Source organism: Micropterus salmoides, unplaced genomic scaffold (genome assembly GCF_014851395.1).
Source record: "Micropterus salmoides isolate LMB-PRFRI ecotype aquatic unplaced genomic scaffold, ASM1485139v1 Ms_hic_scaffold_14, whole genome shotgun sequence".
Classification (NCBI taxonomy): domain Eukaryota; kingdom Metazoa; phylum Chordata; class Actinopteri; order Centrarchiformes; family Centrarchidae; genus Micropterus; species Micropterus salmoides.
In genome coordinates this window covers 7,386,128-7,402,282 of record NW_024040485.1, presented here as the reverse complement: position 1 = coordinate 7,402,282, position 16,155 = coordinate 7,386,128, and the positions used below count along the sequence as shown (strand labels likewise).

General features: G+C 39.8%; 1 protein-coding gene across 2 annotated transcripts in view; it reads right to left on the bottom strand.

The window, feature by feature from the left end:
• Positions 1 to 461: 461 nt before the first annotated feature.
• Positions 462 to 16,155, bottom strand: part of kirrel1b (kirre like nephrin family adhesion molecule 1b) — an 80,492-nt gene continuing 64,798 nt past the window's right edge. Inside the window, exons 11-15 of one of the 2 annotated variants that reach the window (XM_038717398.1) lie at positions 12,840 to 13,056; positions 10,834 to 10,941; positions 9,039 to 9,166; positions 8,242 to 8,352; positions 462 to 7,009 (exon numbers count right to left, since the gene is read on the bottom strand). In XM_038717398.1, the coding sequence (XP_038573326.1) occupies positions 6,374 to 7,009; positions 8,242 to 8,352; positions 9,039 to 9,166; positions 10,834 to 10,941; positions 12,840 to 13,056 (1,200 nt within the window). In that variant the 3' untranslated portion in view covers positions 462 to 6,373. The remainder of the gene's footprint in view (positions 7,010 to 8,241; positions 8,353 to 9,038; positions 9,167 to 10,833; positions 10,942 to 12,839; positions 13,057 to 16,155) is intronic. The other variant, XM_038717400.1, reaches the window with a different exon arrangement.

Genomic DNA, 16,155 nt, shown 5'->3' with positions numbered 1-16,155 from the left:
GGAGAGCCAAGTGGAAGCAGAGGACAACTGGAGTAAAGCAGAACATTAGAGGAACAGTAAAGAGATTATGCATAGAGGCAGAAAGAGAGAGAAAGAGGAGAGAAGGAGAAGAGTAGAGGAGAGAGGAGAACAGACCAGAAATGAGTTTTAAATGAGGGGACAGACTGAGACTCTGCAGACGTTTGTCTTGTTCAGGTAAACACTATTGCTACTGTTGCTATTCATAGACACACACTTACTCTCAACTTTAGCTGCTCGATGTGAGAAACTGTCACAACAACTGTTTGGGCGCACTCATTCATAGTCTGACCTAAATAAACAGCAGTATGTGTGAAACTTCATTCAAAGTAAAGACTTGAAACCATTTTAAAGCCACATCCTGGAGCCAAACTTAATAAAACAAACTTCTTGTAAAGTAGATTTCAGCATAATAAATATATACAAAATAAAGGAGCCGTTTCTGCTGTTCGTATGAAAGCTGTGTCTTCTTTTATTTTCTGCGATACTGTGGAAAAATAATTACATACAATTTGAAAAAAAAAAAAAAGACCGAAAACAGAAATCAAACAGAGAAACATGAAAAATAAAGGAACATTTTAATAATATCTTGTATGTTTTGTACAGTTTTTTTTCTTCAATAAAAGGGATACACAGGTACTCAAAGCCAACATGAATGTAATACACATGTGAACAATAGGGACAGAAATAAAGAATTGGAGTATGGAGAATATATGCTTATTTAAACACCCACGCTGTCGCTTTCTCTCCCGCATGCACACCTCCACTGCAAACATTTTCAAGTGCAATATGGAACCCTTCTGACTGTGCTGATCATTGTCTTCATATGCTTAATTATACAAAGCTGAACATCAATTAATCCTGTTCACTCGTGCAGCTGTTTCAGAGAGCAGACAGGCTCAGCAGCTGGATGAGGGACGAGCACACCAGCCGGGCTCCTTCCTCGTGTCCTAAGGCCACGCAATGTCTCCTTCACTCTTTCTTACCAGCCATCCTGCTTTATACTAGGGTTTGACTGATATGGATTCTAATTTAACACCTTTAAAATGTTAATAATGTTATTCCAAAAACAAATATGCAGCCTTCTTCACTGATTGGAAATGGCTTTAAAGCGTCAGTTGACATTAAAATGTAGATGAAATTCTGTTATGGTTTTCAGCTTTTTAAGGCAGTTTAAAGTTATAATCCGTCAGATTTTAGTCCTGGGTAATTTGTTGTCACTGTTGGTAACCGTAAGCGCATTTTGATAATAGGTTACAGTGGTACGTTCAAAATAAAACAGTCCCTCAGGGGTTACTTAAAAAAGCAACAAAATAAGAGCAGCTTGTGTTTCTCTTCACTATCCTGATAATCAGACAGAAATGAATTAAGATTTATTTCTGTAAATCGACTGCATTGATTTCACCCAAACTTGTTTCTTGTCTCTGTTTTTGATCAAAAGTAGCGAGCCTTCTGGCTAAAGCTGGCACAGGAAGATGACGTCAGTAGCCGTGTTTCCATCTAGTTATCATGTGAGTTTGAAGCGAACTTCTGAAATGTCGCAAAAAAAAAAAGAATATGCTAATTAGTGCATTTCCATCAAGTGGTTTGGAGTGAATAAACTACGTTACAGCGTAGTTTCGTCAGACGAAGGCGGTAACCGGAAACAAAATCAGTTGTTTATTCACATCTTGCTATGAGGCCTATGTTTATGGAACCACAACTACAGTCTTTAATCCTGCCTACCAAGCTCGGATTTGTATTTTCCAGCTTTCATGCACTAGGCATATTTGAATCACTGAAAAAAAAAACTGGGCAGCGATGATTCTTCACATTACATAGTTTAAATGAAGAAGACTGAAGAAGACTACAGTCATCTGAAACAGTAATGCTGAACTCATAACCCACTGTTGACTACAACATCAAGTGAAATGTGTATGTGCCCCTGCTTTTGTCTTTCCCTGTGAGTGGAATAGTATCAGAAATGTGTTTTGATATAATAAACATCTTAAGGATTATAACTTTAACAACAATTTAGAATAATACTGCCTTTTAATTAATCACATTTTCACAAAAATAATTGTTGAACTATTAAATGAATGAATTCAATCTGTAAATTAAATCATCTTTCATGTTATAAAGACTATTTATATGTAGCTGTGGTCAGGAGGAACCTCCATCATGCCAGCAGCTGACAACATTACTGGTTAATCTATCTGATCCTTGCCCAAAACAGTCAAACCCTAATTTCTACAGTCCAGTGGTCCCACCACATTTATAATGGCATGAAAACACACTGGTGTTACAGGCTGCCAACACACACACACACATGCATGTTAACAGATGGATACATACAGTACGTGTGCATGTATGGAGACACAAACAGATAGCGTACACATACACATATAAACACGATAAACACAAATGGCTGCTGCATTTGTTTGTCTGCTCAGTTCATTTTTTTGCACAGTCTTTTGGCACTCACTGAAGACTCCACAAAGTAAAAATGGACACCGAGCCACTTGAGTCAGTCTTGGCCAGGGATGGCGCAGCACAGCACAGCACAGCATGGAACAGAGCAGTTTGCTGTGGGTCTGGCCTGGTTCTAGCCTGGGTTGGCCTATTTGAAACAGGGTTTTGGCTATTTGTGGCCTGGCTGCGCAGTCATTTTGGCCAAAGACACACATGTCCTCACATTTGCTGGGTTGATTAATAAGAGCCGCCCATCCGATGCCTACAAAATAAAATAAAACACTGTATATAAAAGTTTAAACACACTTTTGACCACTCATTTCTTCCAAAGGTGATGTAACACCACAAAGTAATATCAAGAAAATTGATTTTCAAAGACGAAAATTTTAAGTAAATGAACACCGAGGATGATGTTATGAGCTCTTGAAGCTTTATATTCTCTAAAAAAAAAACACAACATACACACATTAATGCACGCTATACTGCTAAACCTACTCCATATGTTTTCATCTTGAAGAAAATTTGGAAGAAAGCTATGACAGAAAGGTTTGCTATGTTGTGATGGGTTTCCATTAAAAGGCAGGTTCACTCTCTAAATCTGGAAGCAGGTAGGTGGCTATAAATTTTACACAGGGGCGAGAGTAGAGAGTAAAGCGTATCAGTGCACCGCGGTGAGAGGTACGTATGGAAATAAGGGGGAAAGACATGAAATAACCACCTAGTGGAGTAAACACAGATTCCGCTCTATTTTTTCATTGCTGAACCAAATCTAAACATCTGTTTTGCATTTTTGGCATCTCTGGTGTCTTTTACATATTTATATTTCCCCAATGTCAACAGACTGTAAATAGTTAAGAGGTAATGACTAAGTACCTGAATGGCCGTGTATTTGTTGGCCTCAGTACCTCCTCAGTGTCAGATTTACTCATTCTACACAAGGTCATAATGACATTTCAAGTCCGATGCAAAATACTGCACAGCTACAACTCTGTAAAAAGGTTGTAAAGTGGTAATAGTATGCGGTACCAAGGCTGTGATAACCATATAAATTTAAAAGGGTGCTCCATCTGCCGTTCTTCTCTTTATAACTACTGAAATGGTTTATATAGTGACCTTGGAGCAACAAGGTTCCATCTGATATTCTAATCAGAAACGGCGTGGCTGTGGTTTCCTGTCTGAAAGTGTTTATTCAAAATAGGGGCAATAAATAAAACATTTAATGCCCCTTAGCACAAAATTACCATAATATACTGTATCTGTGAGGGGTTGATAGAGTGGCTGATAAGTATGAAGACTCAATGATTACCGCTAGAGGTGCTGAGTTTTCTGGTTTCACTTTGCGGCCTCTGGACTTTCGCAAAGCACCTCCTTATCTGCTATCATTTTTCATACTCAAAAATGTATGGTAGAGATACAGGTGGGGGGACTCATCGTTGCTTATTAAAGTCCCTCTTGTTACTCGTCTTTGACTATTCAGTAAAGTAAATGTGCCATTAAGGAAAGGTAAAAATAAATAAAATGTAAAAAGCAATTCTTGGTGGTTGCCACACAAGTTTACAAAAGTCATGTATTATTCAATGATCCTTACAATTTCAAGCTCAGTATGTAGGAAAGATTGATGCTGCCGCTATGGGGTCTAATCAACACATGATTGTCACTGTGGGAACATGATGGCAGACCGTAGCAGCTGTTTTTCACTGATCTTACTTAAGCATGACTAGCTGCTTTAGACAAGTGTTTTCGATGCAGTGTTCACACTACAAACAACACTATAAATAAGTGGCTGGAAGTCAAATCATTTCCTGTAGAGGTAAATCGCAGGAGAAATATCTCACATAGGTTGGCCAAAACCAAATTTGTTGTGCTGCCTGCTCATCAACAGCCAATCGATTGTCTGTGTTTGTTTCTCTAGAGATGTGAGTTTGTAACATACTAATATATGGGGAATAAAAAAATGGAGCAGTCAAATGTAGCCATGCAAAGCTTTCCCTTCTTTACACTTTCTTGTCAAATAAATGTCTTTAAACTGATACAGGGTCACAGTTGGTGTTGTCGGTAAGCTCCAAAATCATTTAGGAAACAAAACCTTTTTTTTTTTTTGATAAAATAAGGCTTCCTTTTTATAACGTCTTACTTAAAACATGGGACTTGTACAGTAGCTGTGTCCGTAGAGGTTTTAAACGCTCATCATTATGAACCTGTGCGGTTAAAGGCCAATCATACGTACCAAAGCTGACACAATATAATGGGAAAATCTCTGACATAAAATACCACCAAATTTCTGTTGCAGTGAACAAACCAATATACTTACATATAAATGTACATATGAGCTAGATAGAATCCTCTGTACCTTCGTTTTGATATGTTAGACTACACTGGAACCTTTCTCATTGCTTACAAAGTTCAAAGCACAGCTCAAAGTGAGCAGCCGCTTGTTCTCCATCCATCATTTTGAATGTCGTCGACAGTCAAAAAGGCAGTCCAGTCAGAAGACTGGAAGTCAAAGAAAGAGTTTCACACCAAATAGAGATATCCACCAAACTGATTCCCCTTGCTGGATATTTAAAATTTGGGAAAGAAGCTCTTAAAATTTTCTAATTGAAATCTGCAATATCCACTCTAAAAAAAACACCATCCATCGCCTCTTAAAGAAAGTCAAAGCATTTCCAAAAACGATCACGTCGCCACATACACATTAAAAAGTGAGTTTTACCCAAAACGCTGAACCTTTGGTCCACAACTCCTTATAAAAATACTATAAAATGTTTCTGAATGCCATTTTTTTATACGTTTCGGTATAAATATGGAAAAAAAATCTATTCTACTGTGCAAGTGAGAGAAACAAATACTTTTTGACACTTGAAGGTAGGGGAGGTATCTTTTTGTACAAATTGCAGAAATTCATTGAATGAAAAAGCACTCCCGCCACACCTTGTTTCACAAATACTGTATATACAGCATTGACCTCGAGTGAAATGTTCATGATGATAAAAAATAAGATGAGGAGGAGAATGAGCATTTAGAGACACTTGCTACCACTCCTTTCCTTTCCTCTCAAATGTAGCACATACAAAACCTTTGTCGTTGTTCAGAGCGTCTCATTGTCCACGCTTTACAAAAGAAGCCACACCTTAATATAATAGTTTGTGTGTTGGCACATAAGCATTGGCACCACTTTAAAAAGCTCTGTCCCACTTAAATCAAGGTAGATCTTGTAAGCAAAGGGCACTGGACAGGCTTTAGTCAGGAAAAGGGATCAAAAAGTGCCAGATATATTTATAGTCCAAGCTGCCTCGTTGTTGCAATACATTGAAACAAACAAGTCTTTACAGATCTGTGTGTATGTGTGGAGGGTTTTTTTGCGATATGTGAGAGTCAGAAAATGCAGGGAGGTTTGCTGTAGGTCACTGTACTGCATCACACTGTGTAGGTTTGTACAAGGAATTAACTTTAAAATAACCCAAATCTCCATTTGCACTTATTTACAGAGATGGGAGGAAAATGTGAGCAGGATGAGGATTGCAGGGGAAAAAAAGGTTCCTCTGCTCCTCCTGAAGCTCCTGCCGCTCTTTTTGTCTCTTTTCTCTTGATTGTGGTTCTCGCTTTGCTTTTGTTGGAGCATAAACACTGCACACAACAGAAGGTCTGCGCAAATGTGTGTGAATGTCACTTTGCATGTATTGCTGCTAACTGTATTAATATGCGATGCTGCTAACTGCTGTGCGTTGTTGGGGAGTTTTTTTTTTTTGGTTCAGAAAATGAACCAAAATCCATGCATTGGATGCTATGGAGAAAGAAAACAGATTTGTTTACGTCTTTTTTTTACATTTATGTATGACTTGTTTTACGTGTAAGAAGTACTGCTGTTGCAAAAATAAAGTCAAAGAGTGTGTATTTGTGTTTCTCAAACATGAGTCTGCATCCGCTGTGTGTGTCTTTGGGAATAGTCAGAGGGTGGAGACGAGTACGAGAAGCGAGTGGAGCTGCCATACTGCCCTAGCCCTGTTTCAGGACTTTGTTGTCCCAGTGCTGGTCCTGGCGCTGGCCCGGGACCTGGTCCTGGCCCAGTCCCTTGTCCTGTTGGATACATCTCATAGGCTGGTCCTTCCTCTATGGGCGGGGCAAAGCCCATGCGGTAGCTAGGATACTGGGAGGGGTATCCATAGTTGTCATAGGCCAGCTGGGTTGTGCTTTCCAGCAGGCCACAATCTCCGGGGTAATCTCCAGGTGATTGAAGAGCTGGATTGGGAGGCGCTTGCTGGCTCTGCGGCACCCTGGAGAAGGTATTGAACTGGGCGTAGGTGGCATGGGACATCCTGGAAGGCGGGCGGGGGTCGTAGCAGCCTGCTCTTGAGCCTGGCACGGCGCTGGGGGGAACAGCACCGCTGGGTGTAGCTGAGGGTCCGCTGGAAGTGGCACCGGCTGGTCCACTGTTTGGGTTCGGGGGGCGAAACTCTCCCTGGTAGTGGATGGCACGGGACTGGGGGCGCGCCTCATCATGGGTGGTGGCTCGGACGTTGTAGTAGCCATTGGTTGGATCCTGTGATCAGACGGGAGAGTCTTTCAGTCAGATTATTTGAACTGTATAGAAGAGGCAACACTGGGCTAAGTAAAGATACCTAAACATCTGGTCTGGTTAGCTTAGCACGATGCACGAAATGGAAGTTCTTTCACATTTGGGTGTACAATATCATTTACTGTAATACAGTCTCTCAACACATGTCTCCTATCATACTACGTACTTCTCATATTGTATGTACTGTATACTGTCAGTCCCAGTGCAGGCTGGTATGGTTGGTGATGTGGGTGCAGTTGGTGGTGTGCTGTTGTTCATGCTATGTCAAAAAATGTAATGGTGTGCGTGTGATGCAGCGCATACAATGTGTATGAACACGAGACATAGTGATACAGCTTCATTTTACCAGGATAAACACGGTTTCCAGTGCAAGGCGACACGAATCTCACCTGGGCAACAGCTAATTCTGGAATAAAAGTTCTATTTGGGTTTGAAGCAGTTTGGTTGCCTCCTTTAGTTTGTGAAAGTGAAAACTGAAACCCCACTGGAGATTTTAGCTCCGCTCCAGCTTAAAGAGATAGTTCTGGATTTTTGAAGTCGGGCTGCAGGAGGCACTTATTCATAGTTAGTGTATTACCTGCAGTAGATGGCGGTGAGTGTGTCCTCACTTTGGAGAGACAGAGAGATGTACCAGCACGGAAGCTAAGAAATGTACGTATTTTAGCCACCTAAAAGAAGGCCCACTGAAAAAAATCATTATCACTTCAAGCGTGCGCCATATTTAGAATATTTTCAGCTCTTTAACTTTCTTTCATACAGTAATTTCCTTTAGAACTAGATTTTCTCAACCATAGAAGTCAACATCCGTATTCCTAGGCATAAGCACAATTTGGCTGTGCTCAGTATAAAGGAAATAGATGTTTGGTAGCAAGGTAAAGTGCTGAAAATATTAAACACATAGCCTACACTTAAACTGATATTGATATTTCTCGGTGGGCCTTCTTTTAAGTGGCTAAAATACATATTGCATTTTTGTCAGCTTTAGCGGATTATGAGAAAAAGCGGTATTGTTATGAAAATAAGGCTTTTAACTCCTGAGGAAAAAGTGGTAATTACCGCTCCATGATGGATATGACCACAAAAATAATGACATATGATATGTCTGTGCACCATGCAGGGTATAATGTTCAAGATGCTGCAGAAAAAGTCCAATGTCAAAATGCTAAAATGTCTCCATGAGCGGGCGGCCAGCTCACCTTGAGCTCGTACTCCTCTCTGGTGTCGCTCTCGCTCCTGATGTCCTGCTTCAAGTCCATGTCGTCTTTGAACGGCTGAGTGGAGGGAGAGAGGGAAACAGAGGGCAGAAACTAAACCATCAAACAACGAAACACACACACGGAAAGAGGGAGGGTGAGAAAGGAAAGCAGAAGGAAGAGAGGGAGGGGAAAGGAAAACAGAGTTTCAGGTTTTTCATCCCAAGAGAGTGGAAGACGAGAAACGCTTAGCTGTTGGAAAAAAGCTTTTGGAACGAGCCTCGCCGATTGGATTCTCCAGGACTTCCAGGGCTGAACGCTTTTCTAAAAGGAACACAATGTGTGTGCGTGTGTGTCTTTGTGTGTGTCTGTGTTAATGTCTGTTATGTGTGTGTCTGTGTGTGCAAAGGCTTTCATGTGTGCAAATCTGTGTGCAATTTAGAGAGCACATGTGCACTATCAAATTAATTTGCATTGCGTGTGTTTGTGTGCGTGTGTGTTTTTGTGCATTCACAAGATCGTGTATCTGATCTTACAGTGTATCTGTGTATATGCGCTTTCCTGTTCGTCTCTTGTTTTTCTTCGTGTGTGTGTATGTACAGTACAGTACTTGATTTTGGGTTGAGTGTGTGTGTTTGCAGCCACGCTTGTGCACGTGCGTGTGCGTGTACGTGTATGTGTATGTGCCTGCCTCTCCTGCCATGTCGCCCTTTGTGTCGGTGTATCTGTATATTTAAGGCCATTGTCCCATACACCTCCTCTCCACAGCCCCCCAGTGACTCAGATGGGTGTCTACTCACAGAGTACATGGCCTTGACCATCCGGGTTGCCGTGGAGACGTCGGCCGCCTCCTCCTCCAGGCTGTGGGTCTCTTTGTTGACTGTCTCCACCTTGATGTCTGGTTTACCGAGGGTGACACCTCGGCGACCTGGAAGAAAAACACAACCTCTGGTCATATTCTGGGTCAATGTCAAGATACATTGATTTATTTCACAGTCTGTCTTAAAAAAGGAAAAAAAGCAACAACACTTTAATCTGTTCAGTGCTGTTCTTTTAACTTGTCTACACAATTTGCTTTGTTTCTTTTGTTTCTCTAAGTTCATAATGGCGCATTTAGCAATTCGGCAGGCTGGCAGCTTCAAAATGCAGAAAGAGGTGACAATGAATAGAATTCACCAGGAAACTGCACGTCCCTTTTGTACAAATGTCTCCTTAGAAAAGTTGAAAATAAAGATAAACAATTTGTAGCAGGTCTTTCTGTCGGAAGGATTGTTGATGATGCTTTTTTTTAATGCACGCTCTCAACTTGGACTGAAATTTGACGTAGTTTAAAGCCCCTTCTGTACTGATTGAGAGACTCCAAGCGGCGATTTGAAAAAGACACTGTGTGATTGTCTTATTTTTCTACAAACAAAAACTTACAGAACCTGAAAAAATTAGAGATTTTATAATTACATCTAAAAATCCACACTCTTTGTGTTGGTCTTTGTGTACAAGCTATTTTGTCTCAAATGCCATAATGAAATACTTAGAAGGTTTCAGTAATGTTCACTGTAGTTTTCTCTTACATTTTTTGTTTCGGCTCTGGTGAAATACTTGATGCAACAGAAAAAAATATTTAAAAAATATTTCCGTAACACTTCCATTGTGGCACGTTTGAATTGAGTGCTGTCACATTACATTAGGTTAGTTAGGTGGGATTGGACAGTGGTCTTTATCACAGCTAAAATTGGTTTGGGCCATAAATCTGTCACATTCCTATGAAAAACATTGCCTTGTGCACCCTGAAATGATAATACTACTCATTTTAATTGATATATCCCTAGCACTATCCCGAGTCAATATTTGTCAACATGAACAACTCGCTTCCAAATGCAGAAATCTTTAAAGTAAAGATTTTAATCTTTGAAGTCTTAAGCTGCATCATACAACAAATGAAAGAACAAATTTATCTGAGAGTTTGTTTGAGTTTCTACTTCCAAACGATATCTTCTCTGTAATGGTGTTATCAGCTCTGAACCAGAATACATACTCTTATCCCTGGAAAATCCCTCTGGGGACCCTGCCAGTCACCTTCATTGTCTTTCCCAATTCTTTATTTGCTATGTCACAGCTCAAAATTAAACAACTTAAAGACACCACATGTTCTTTGCTCTGGTTCGAGGAAATGTGGTTTGTGTTCATAAATGATAATTGGATTGCTCTAGGCTGTAGAAATAACATATAGGATTTCAGAATTTTAAATATTATTCCCCTTTAAATGCTGCTGTTTCTTGCTCTATTATATATGTACTCTATCTAGTGTACGAGTGGCAAAGAAATACAATTTATTATAATACAATTCCATGTCAGTAGAATGAAAAGGGAAACGTAGAGTAGGCGTTTTAAGGCAGTTTGCCATATTATATGAATATTCATTAATCTCATTTGAATAAAATGCTATACGTGTTCCGTGTGTTCCTTTCTTCAAATATGGAGAGGCAGAACGACAGATAGGGAGAGTGGCTAAAATAAAGAATGATAGACACAGGCAGTATGTGAGTGTGCATGGACCTACACACACACACAAATTAGAGGACCACCGTGTACACTCACTGCCTTTGCGTTGGCGGTACAGGAAGAAGGCGAGAGCCAGTAGAAACATAAGCAGCAGAATGGAGGAGCCCACCGTACCACCGGCGATAATTCCCACTGGAACAATATCTGAAACAAACACAAGCAGAAAAGGGTCGGGGTTGAGGGACAGCTGCTGCCTCATTGTTACAGAAAACTGCACGGATGTTGTGTCGTTGAAGCATAAATCCTGTTGTGTCCCACAGTAGCTTAATATTGGATCTCTGAGGGCTGGTTATGTTGATAAGCAAGTCCGACATGGGATAAAAATGCTGTTAGTGAACATGTGAGGACAAATCCACGCTCTCTCTCTCTCTCTCTCTCAAAGATGTTTTGGTAGATTTTCTAAAGCCTGCGGAAGCTGACAGCTGAAAGAATAAGAGCCAGATAAGACTGACTGAGCATGAAGAAATAATTTTCTCAATCTAATGTGACACACTAAGTTCTCAAAACAAAACGTGGAACCATCTTGAACGGACTTAAAACACTATCTCTCGTCTGTCCTCCTGCTGAGGCCAATGCGTGATAATCTGGCTCAAGGGCACTTCAGTTTGTAAGAGAGAGAAGGGCACCTTAATTTTAGTTAGTTTAGTTTCGTTTATTGACCTTTCAGCATTATCAGAGTTTCATAAAGACAATTGTCATTGAAAAACTGTCTTTATGAAACTCTGCTATAATAAACCGTCAATACAAAACAGACCACAATATTCAGACTAAGTTTCTGACCGAACCAAATTTGAAATGTGCAATTATCTAAGCTAAAAACGAATATCTCATATAATCTGCTGTCATGTACAAGTCTGCACATGCAGCGGCAGAGTAAAAAGCTAATCAGGGACATTGCAGATACACTTTTGTTTACAGTCTAAATACATTATGTCTATTCTTAAAGCTTAACAAAAGTGATGAATACATTTCCTTCCTTTAGCAAAGCCAATTTCGAAAATATATTCAGAAACCTGCATTGTTTACATCAATGTGAGCTGGCTCTTCCTGGCCTTTTGCTGTCATATTGCAGTAGAAGACTGTGTATTGTGTTGACCATGTGCTCGTGTGTGTACTTCAAGGTCTAACAAACAGGTTAACTGTGTTTCCTGCCTTTCAGAATATTTGCAAAGACTTTAATGTTTTAAAAACAGGCTTTTCTTTGCATGGGCGGGCTTCTTCTTCTCCTGACACAATGCTACCTTTTAAGGGTCTTTACTGCCACCAAATCGATATGCAGGTGTAACCATGGAGATGTATTAAGTGAGCTGACTGCCGTGTGGTGAGTCAGCCTTGCTTAAAATGTGTCCCACTAGCCAACAGCGGTACTGCAACAAACATCAGCATTTTCCTCATGGACTGCCATTATAAAAGTCTGTGAAACTGTTGAAAGCACAACCCAAAAGGCAAATAGACAATTATCAGTCTATGTATTATGAATTATTAAACCATGTAGATCTATGAGTGTAATCTTCCTCAGAGCCAAGAAAAGACTTTTTCATGTGCATGAAAACAATGCACAACAAAGCAAACCAGGAGAAGTTGCTCTGGGTGAGAAACTTCTATTAGAGTGGATGGGATCAATCTCGGAGTCCTGTGTCCAGTTCTCATAATACATCCATTCATAGAACGTAACATACAAACAATCCATGGACCCACCTATCAAAACATTGCTCAACAGCGTCATTAATGGTGAACAACTTCACATGGTACCTTTCATTTACAAAACCCTTAGGTACACTATGACAGGTTTTGTGGCTAATATCATTTGCAATAAACACTTTAAAGTTGTCAACTAATTTGCTACTTAAAGTGGAGCAACAACTGATGGCATGATGATGGTTAATGATACTACATAAGCAAGTGCTCAGCTGGACTTGATCTATCTTGACCTGCATTTATGGTGATAAACACTATAAAATGCACTCATTAACTGTGTAGCTAACGATGATTGTCATACTCAGCTGACACCCACAATCTCTCCCTTTCTTGTTTTTCCATACCCTTCTCCTCCAGGGTGATGATCATGGTGCCGGGTCCGAAGGAGTTCCAGGCGGTGCAGTTGTAGGGTGAGTGGAAGTCTGACTCCATGACATTATTTATGGTGAGGGTGGAGAGGACGGCCCCGCCCTGGGACGGAGGTTTACTCTGCTCCACAGTATACCTCTCCATCAGGGTGCCCTTCTCTTTCTCCCACACATTCTCCTTCCACGCCCAGACCTGAAACACACATTTTAGAAGCTTTAGCTAGTTTATAGATTCTTCCTGAATCAACAGCGGGTACTGGTCTAAGCAGTTGCTGAGTAAAACGTCACAGGGATGACAAACATGTTGTTTCGGTTACTTGACAAAAAAATAGAAAGGAGGATGGAACTATCCACCTATATTAAGTAGAGCTGCTCCACACTGTATGTATTTAGGTGTGTTAATCCCTAATGAGCCCCGGTGTAGTCTGAGATCCTCATACAGGGATCCAGGAATTTTCCCTCAACTCACCTGATTACCAAGAGTGGTCGGAACGCCCTGCCAAATATCTCAGGTTAACCAAATTGGTATCAACTTTTAAATCTCCAGCCAAAGTGTATTTGTAGTTTTTTCTTTTTTGTCTTTTATTAATTTCTTCTTTTTATCTATGTTTTACCTATACATTTAATGATAGATTTTTACAAGTTATAGCCTTGATATTCTTTTTGACATGCTGTTATGTTTTTTTTTATTATACTGTGATCTCTTTTGTGTGTTGTAAAGCCGTCTTTAAATGTGTTTAAAGGGGTATGAAAGTTTTGTCATTATTTTACCATTAAATCACATATATGTGATCAATGGTTACAGGCCACTAGTAGGCACTTTGCAGGCAAAACACGCTCTCAGTCTCACTCTGTGTGATCTGCCACTTAAAAAGGATTGAATTAAAATGGTAAAGCAGGTGTACGTCAATTTAGGATTAAGTTAAGATCAAAGTCTTGATACATCTGTACACTAACACACTTGTAAATCTATAAATCTGTTCATAATCAACACAGCAGTAAAAGTCCTTCAAGCCGATGGGAGCTCTGTATTAGTGTGATGAAAATCCAATATGTTTAATTTGTTAGATTTTTAACTCCACTCTTTACTGTTGCACTCACCCCCGCAGGGATCAATAATGCTAATTTCACTTTATCTTATCTTATGTTGTATTAACCACGATAGACTCACATACAGACACAAACACACACACACAAACACATAATCACAAGTAAACATTCAGCAAACAGATGGGCTGCTGTTGAGAAAGGTTAAGAGAGAGTAAAGCGAGTCTGGGCAGGAAATATATTTTAAGCAAAACAAATTATATTCTCACACCTTGGTATGGTACTATTTTTTCTCCTGGTGCAGTATATGCCTAATTAAAATGTGTGCAGCAACTTTTCAGGCTGGGAAAGAAATAAATTCCTCACAAATAAATCAGAACACACACACACACACATATACAGATTGCAGCAAGTGTACATGAGCGATAAAAGCTCAAGCAGGTGTTTCTACTTAAAACCAGCTGACACCAAAATTTGGAGGTATTAAATATGGAGCATGGTGATATCAAATATACATAGAGTCATATGTTGGGCTAATGTACCTTTTAACCTGGTTTGAAAAAAAATGAAAAAAGAGAATGTGATCAAGAGTGGATGAGGGAGAAATTTAAAAAAGCCTCAAATGGTCGGCTTACATAATGCGGCTTTTCTGTCCCCACAGTCGGCCTCTCAAAATCCCTCACTTTCTTTCTTTATCGCTTTTTCTCACAATAATGTAGTTGTGCGCCACCACTGTCTGTATTTCTGTCTCTATTTCTCAATTTCTCACTGCCTCTTTTACACACACAGACACACACACATACAGTATCATACTCCATATTTTATAAGTCCTTGTGTCTCTGTTTTAAGCCGAGACTATAATGTCGTATCACATTATACGCTCTGAGCTCTCTGCCAGTGCAGCAGAGGGCTGAAGCTTCCTAAAAGCTCTGATTTCTGTCATGTCGGCACTGCACAATTGGATAATTGACGCTGAAAGGTACAGAATTTTACTCTCCCTCCATCTCTCTCCCTCACATTTCAATCTGTTTCAGCTCGACACTCTCTCTCACTCATTCCAGCCTTCAAACTCAAATGCCATTACGGGATTTATTTCCATTTTCTGGCTTCTTTTTGCGATTTGTGACCATTCTGATATTTCCCTTTCTAAGGTTTATATCACATAATATACCACTCATTTTGTAATGTATATAATGCACAGACACTTTATATTAAACTGTAGTTGGATCAAGTTTTGCACTCAGCGACTTTAAGAAAAGGCAGCAGTGAAAAAACAGCATGCAATTACCGCACATTCAGGAGGATATTCCATTACAGTTTGCTGGTAAAGCAATCTGTGTGAACACTTTGCTATAAAGAAAAGATGGTTACCCCTTTTAAGGGATCACTGAATTGGAACGCTTTTGGCTGGTGGGGCCAACTGACACTAAAATCAAGATTGTATGGATGACCATAACTACGGTAATTAAATGTTACTACCTGGTCTTAAAGCCACCATAATAAGTGGTATTGTAAGGGATTATAGTAAATTTTGGTTTTATTCTTATAGCACTTTTTGTAGAAATTTTAGACAAAGGGGAAAATTTGTTAAGCATTCACAACGATAGATCAAAGGCTCAGAGGAGCACCTTTAATGCCTCATTAGGTGCAACTTGATATGAATTGTTAAGAGAGAAAAATCATTACTCACTGATACAGGATTTAAATCTTTCACACAAATCTCTTGAATAGCGGTTCACAGCCAGTGGGTGGGAATACACCAAGGGGTCAAAAACATCACGAGGGGATTACCAGGATAGTACAGCAGAAAAACATATTTCTGCTACACTACACTACACTATTTCTTACTTTTTTCTCCTTCTAATTTTTAATTTCTTTCATGTGAGTCACCGGACAATTTTACCTCTTTTGGCTTTTATATTTAATAAAAAAAAAACAATATGAGAAAAAAGAATTGGTCACAATCCACTGACCCAAGAAGTCTCAAGTAGACATAGCTTGTTATAAAGGCTCGTAAGTCAAAAAGGTTACGAAACACTGCTGACTGGCTTTGAAGGTCAGAAATGTGATTTTCTCCAGGGCAGAAAGTGAATATGACTTGGAAAGTTGACATGTGTTACAATAGTGATTCCCAACCAGGGGGACTTGTACCTCAGGGGGTGCCTGTAAATGTTGAAGCTGAGTCAGTTGTAACATTTGTACACCATGTGCCGTTAAAACTAATCAGTCACTAAGACCTGAGTGT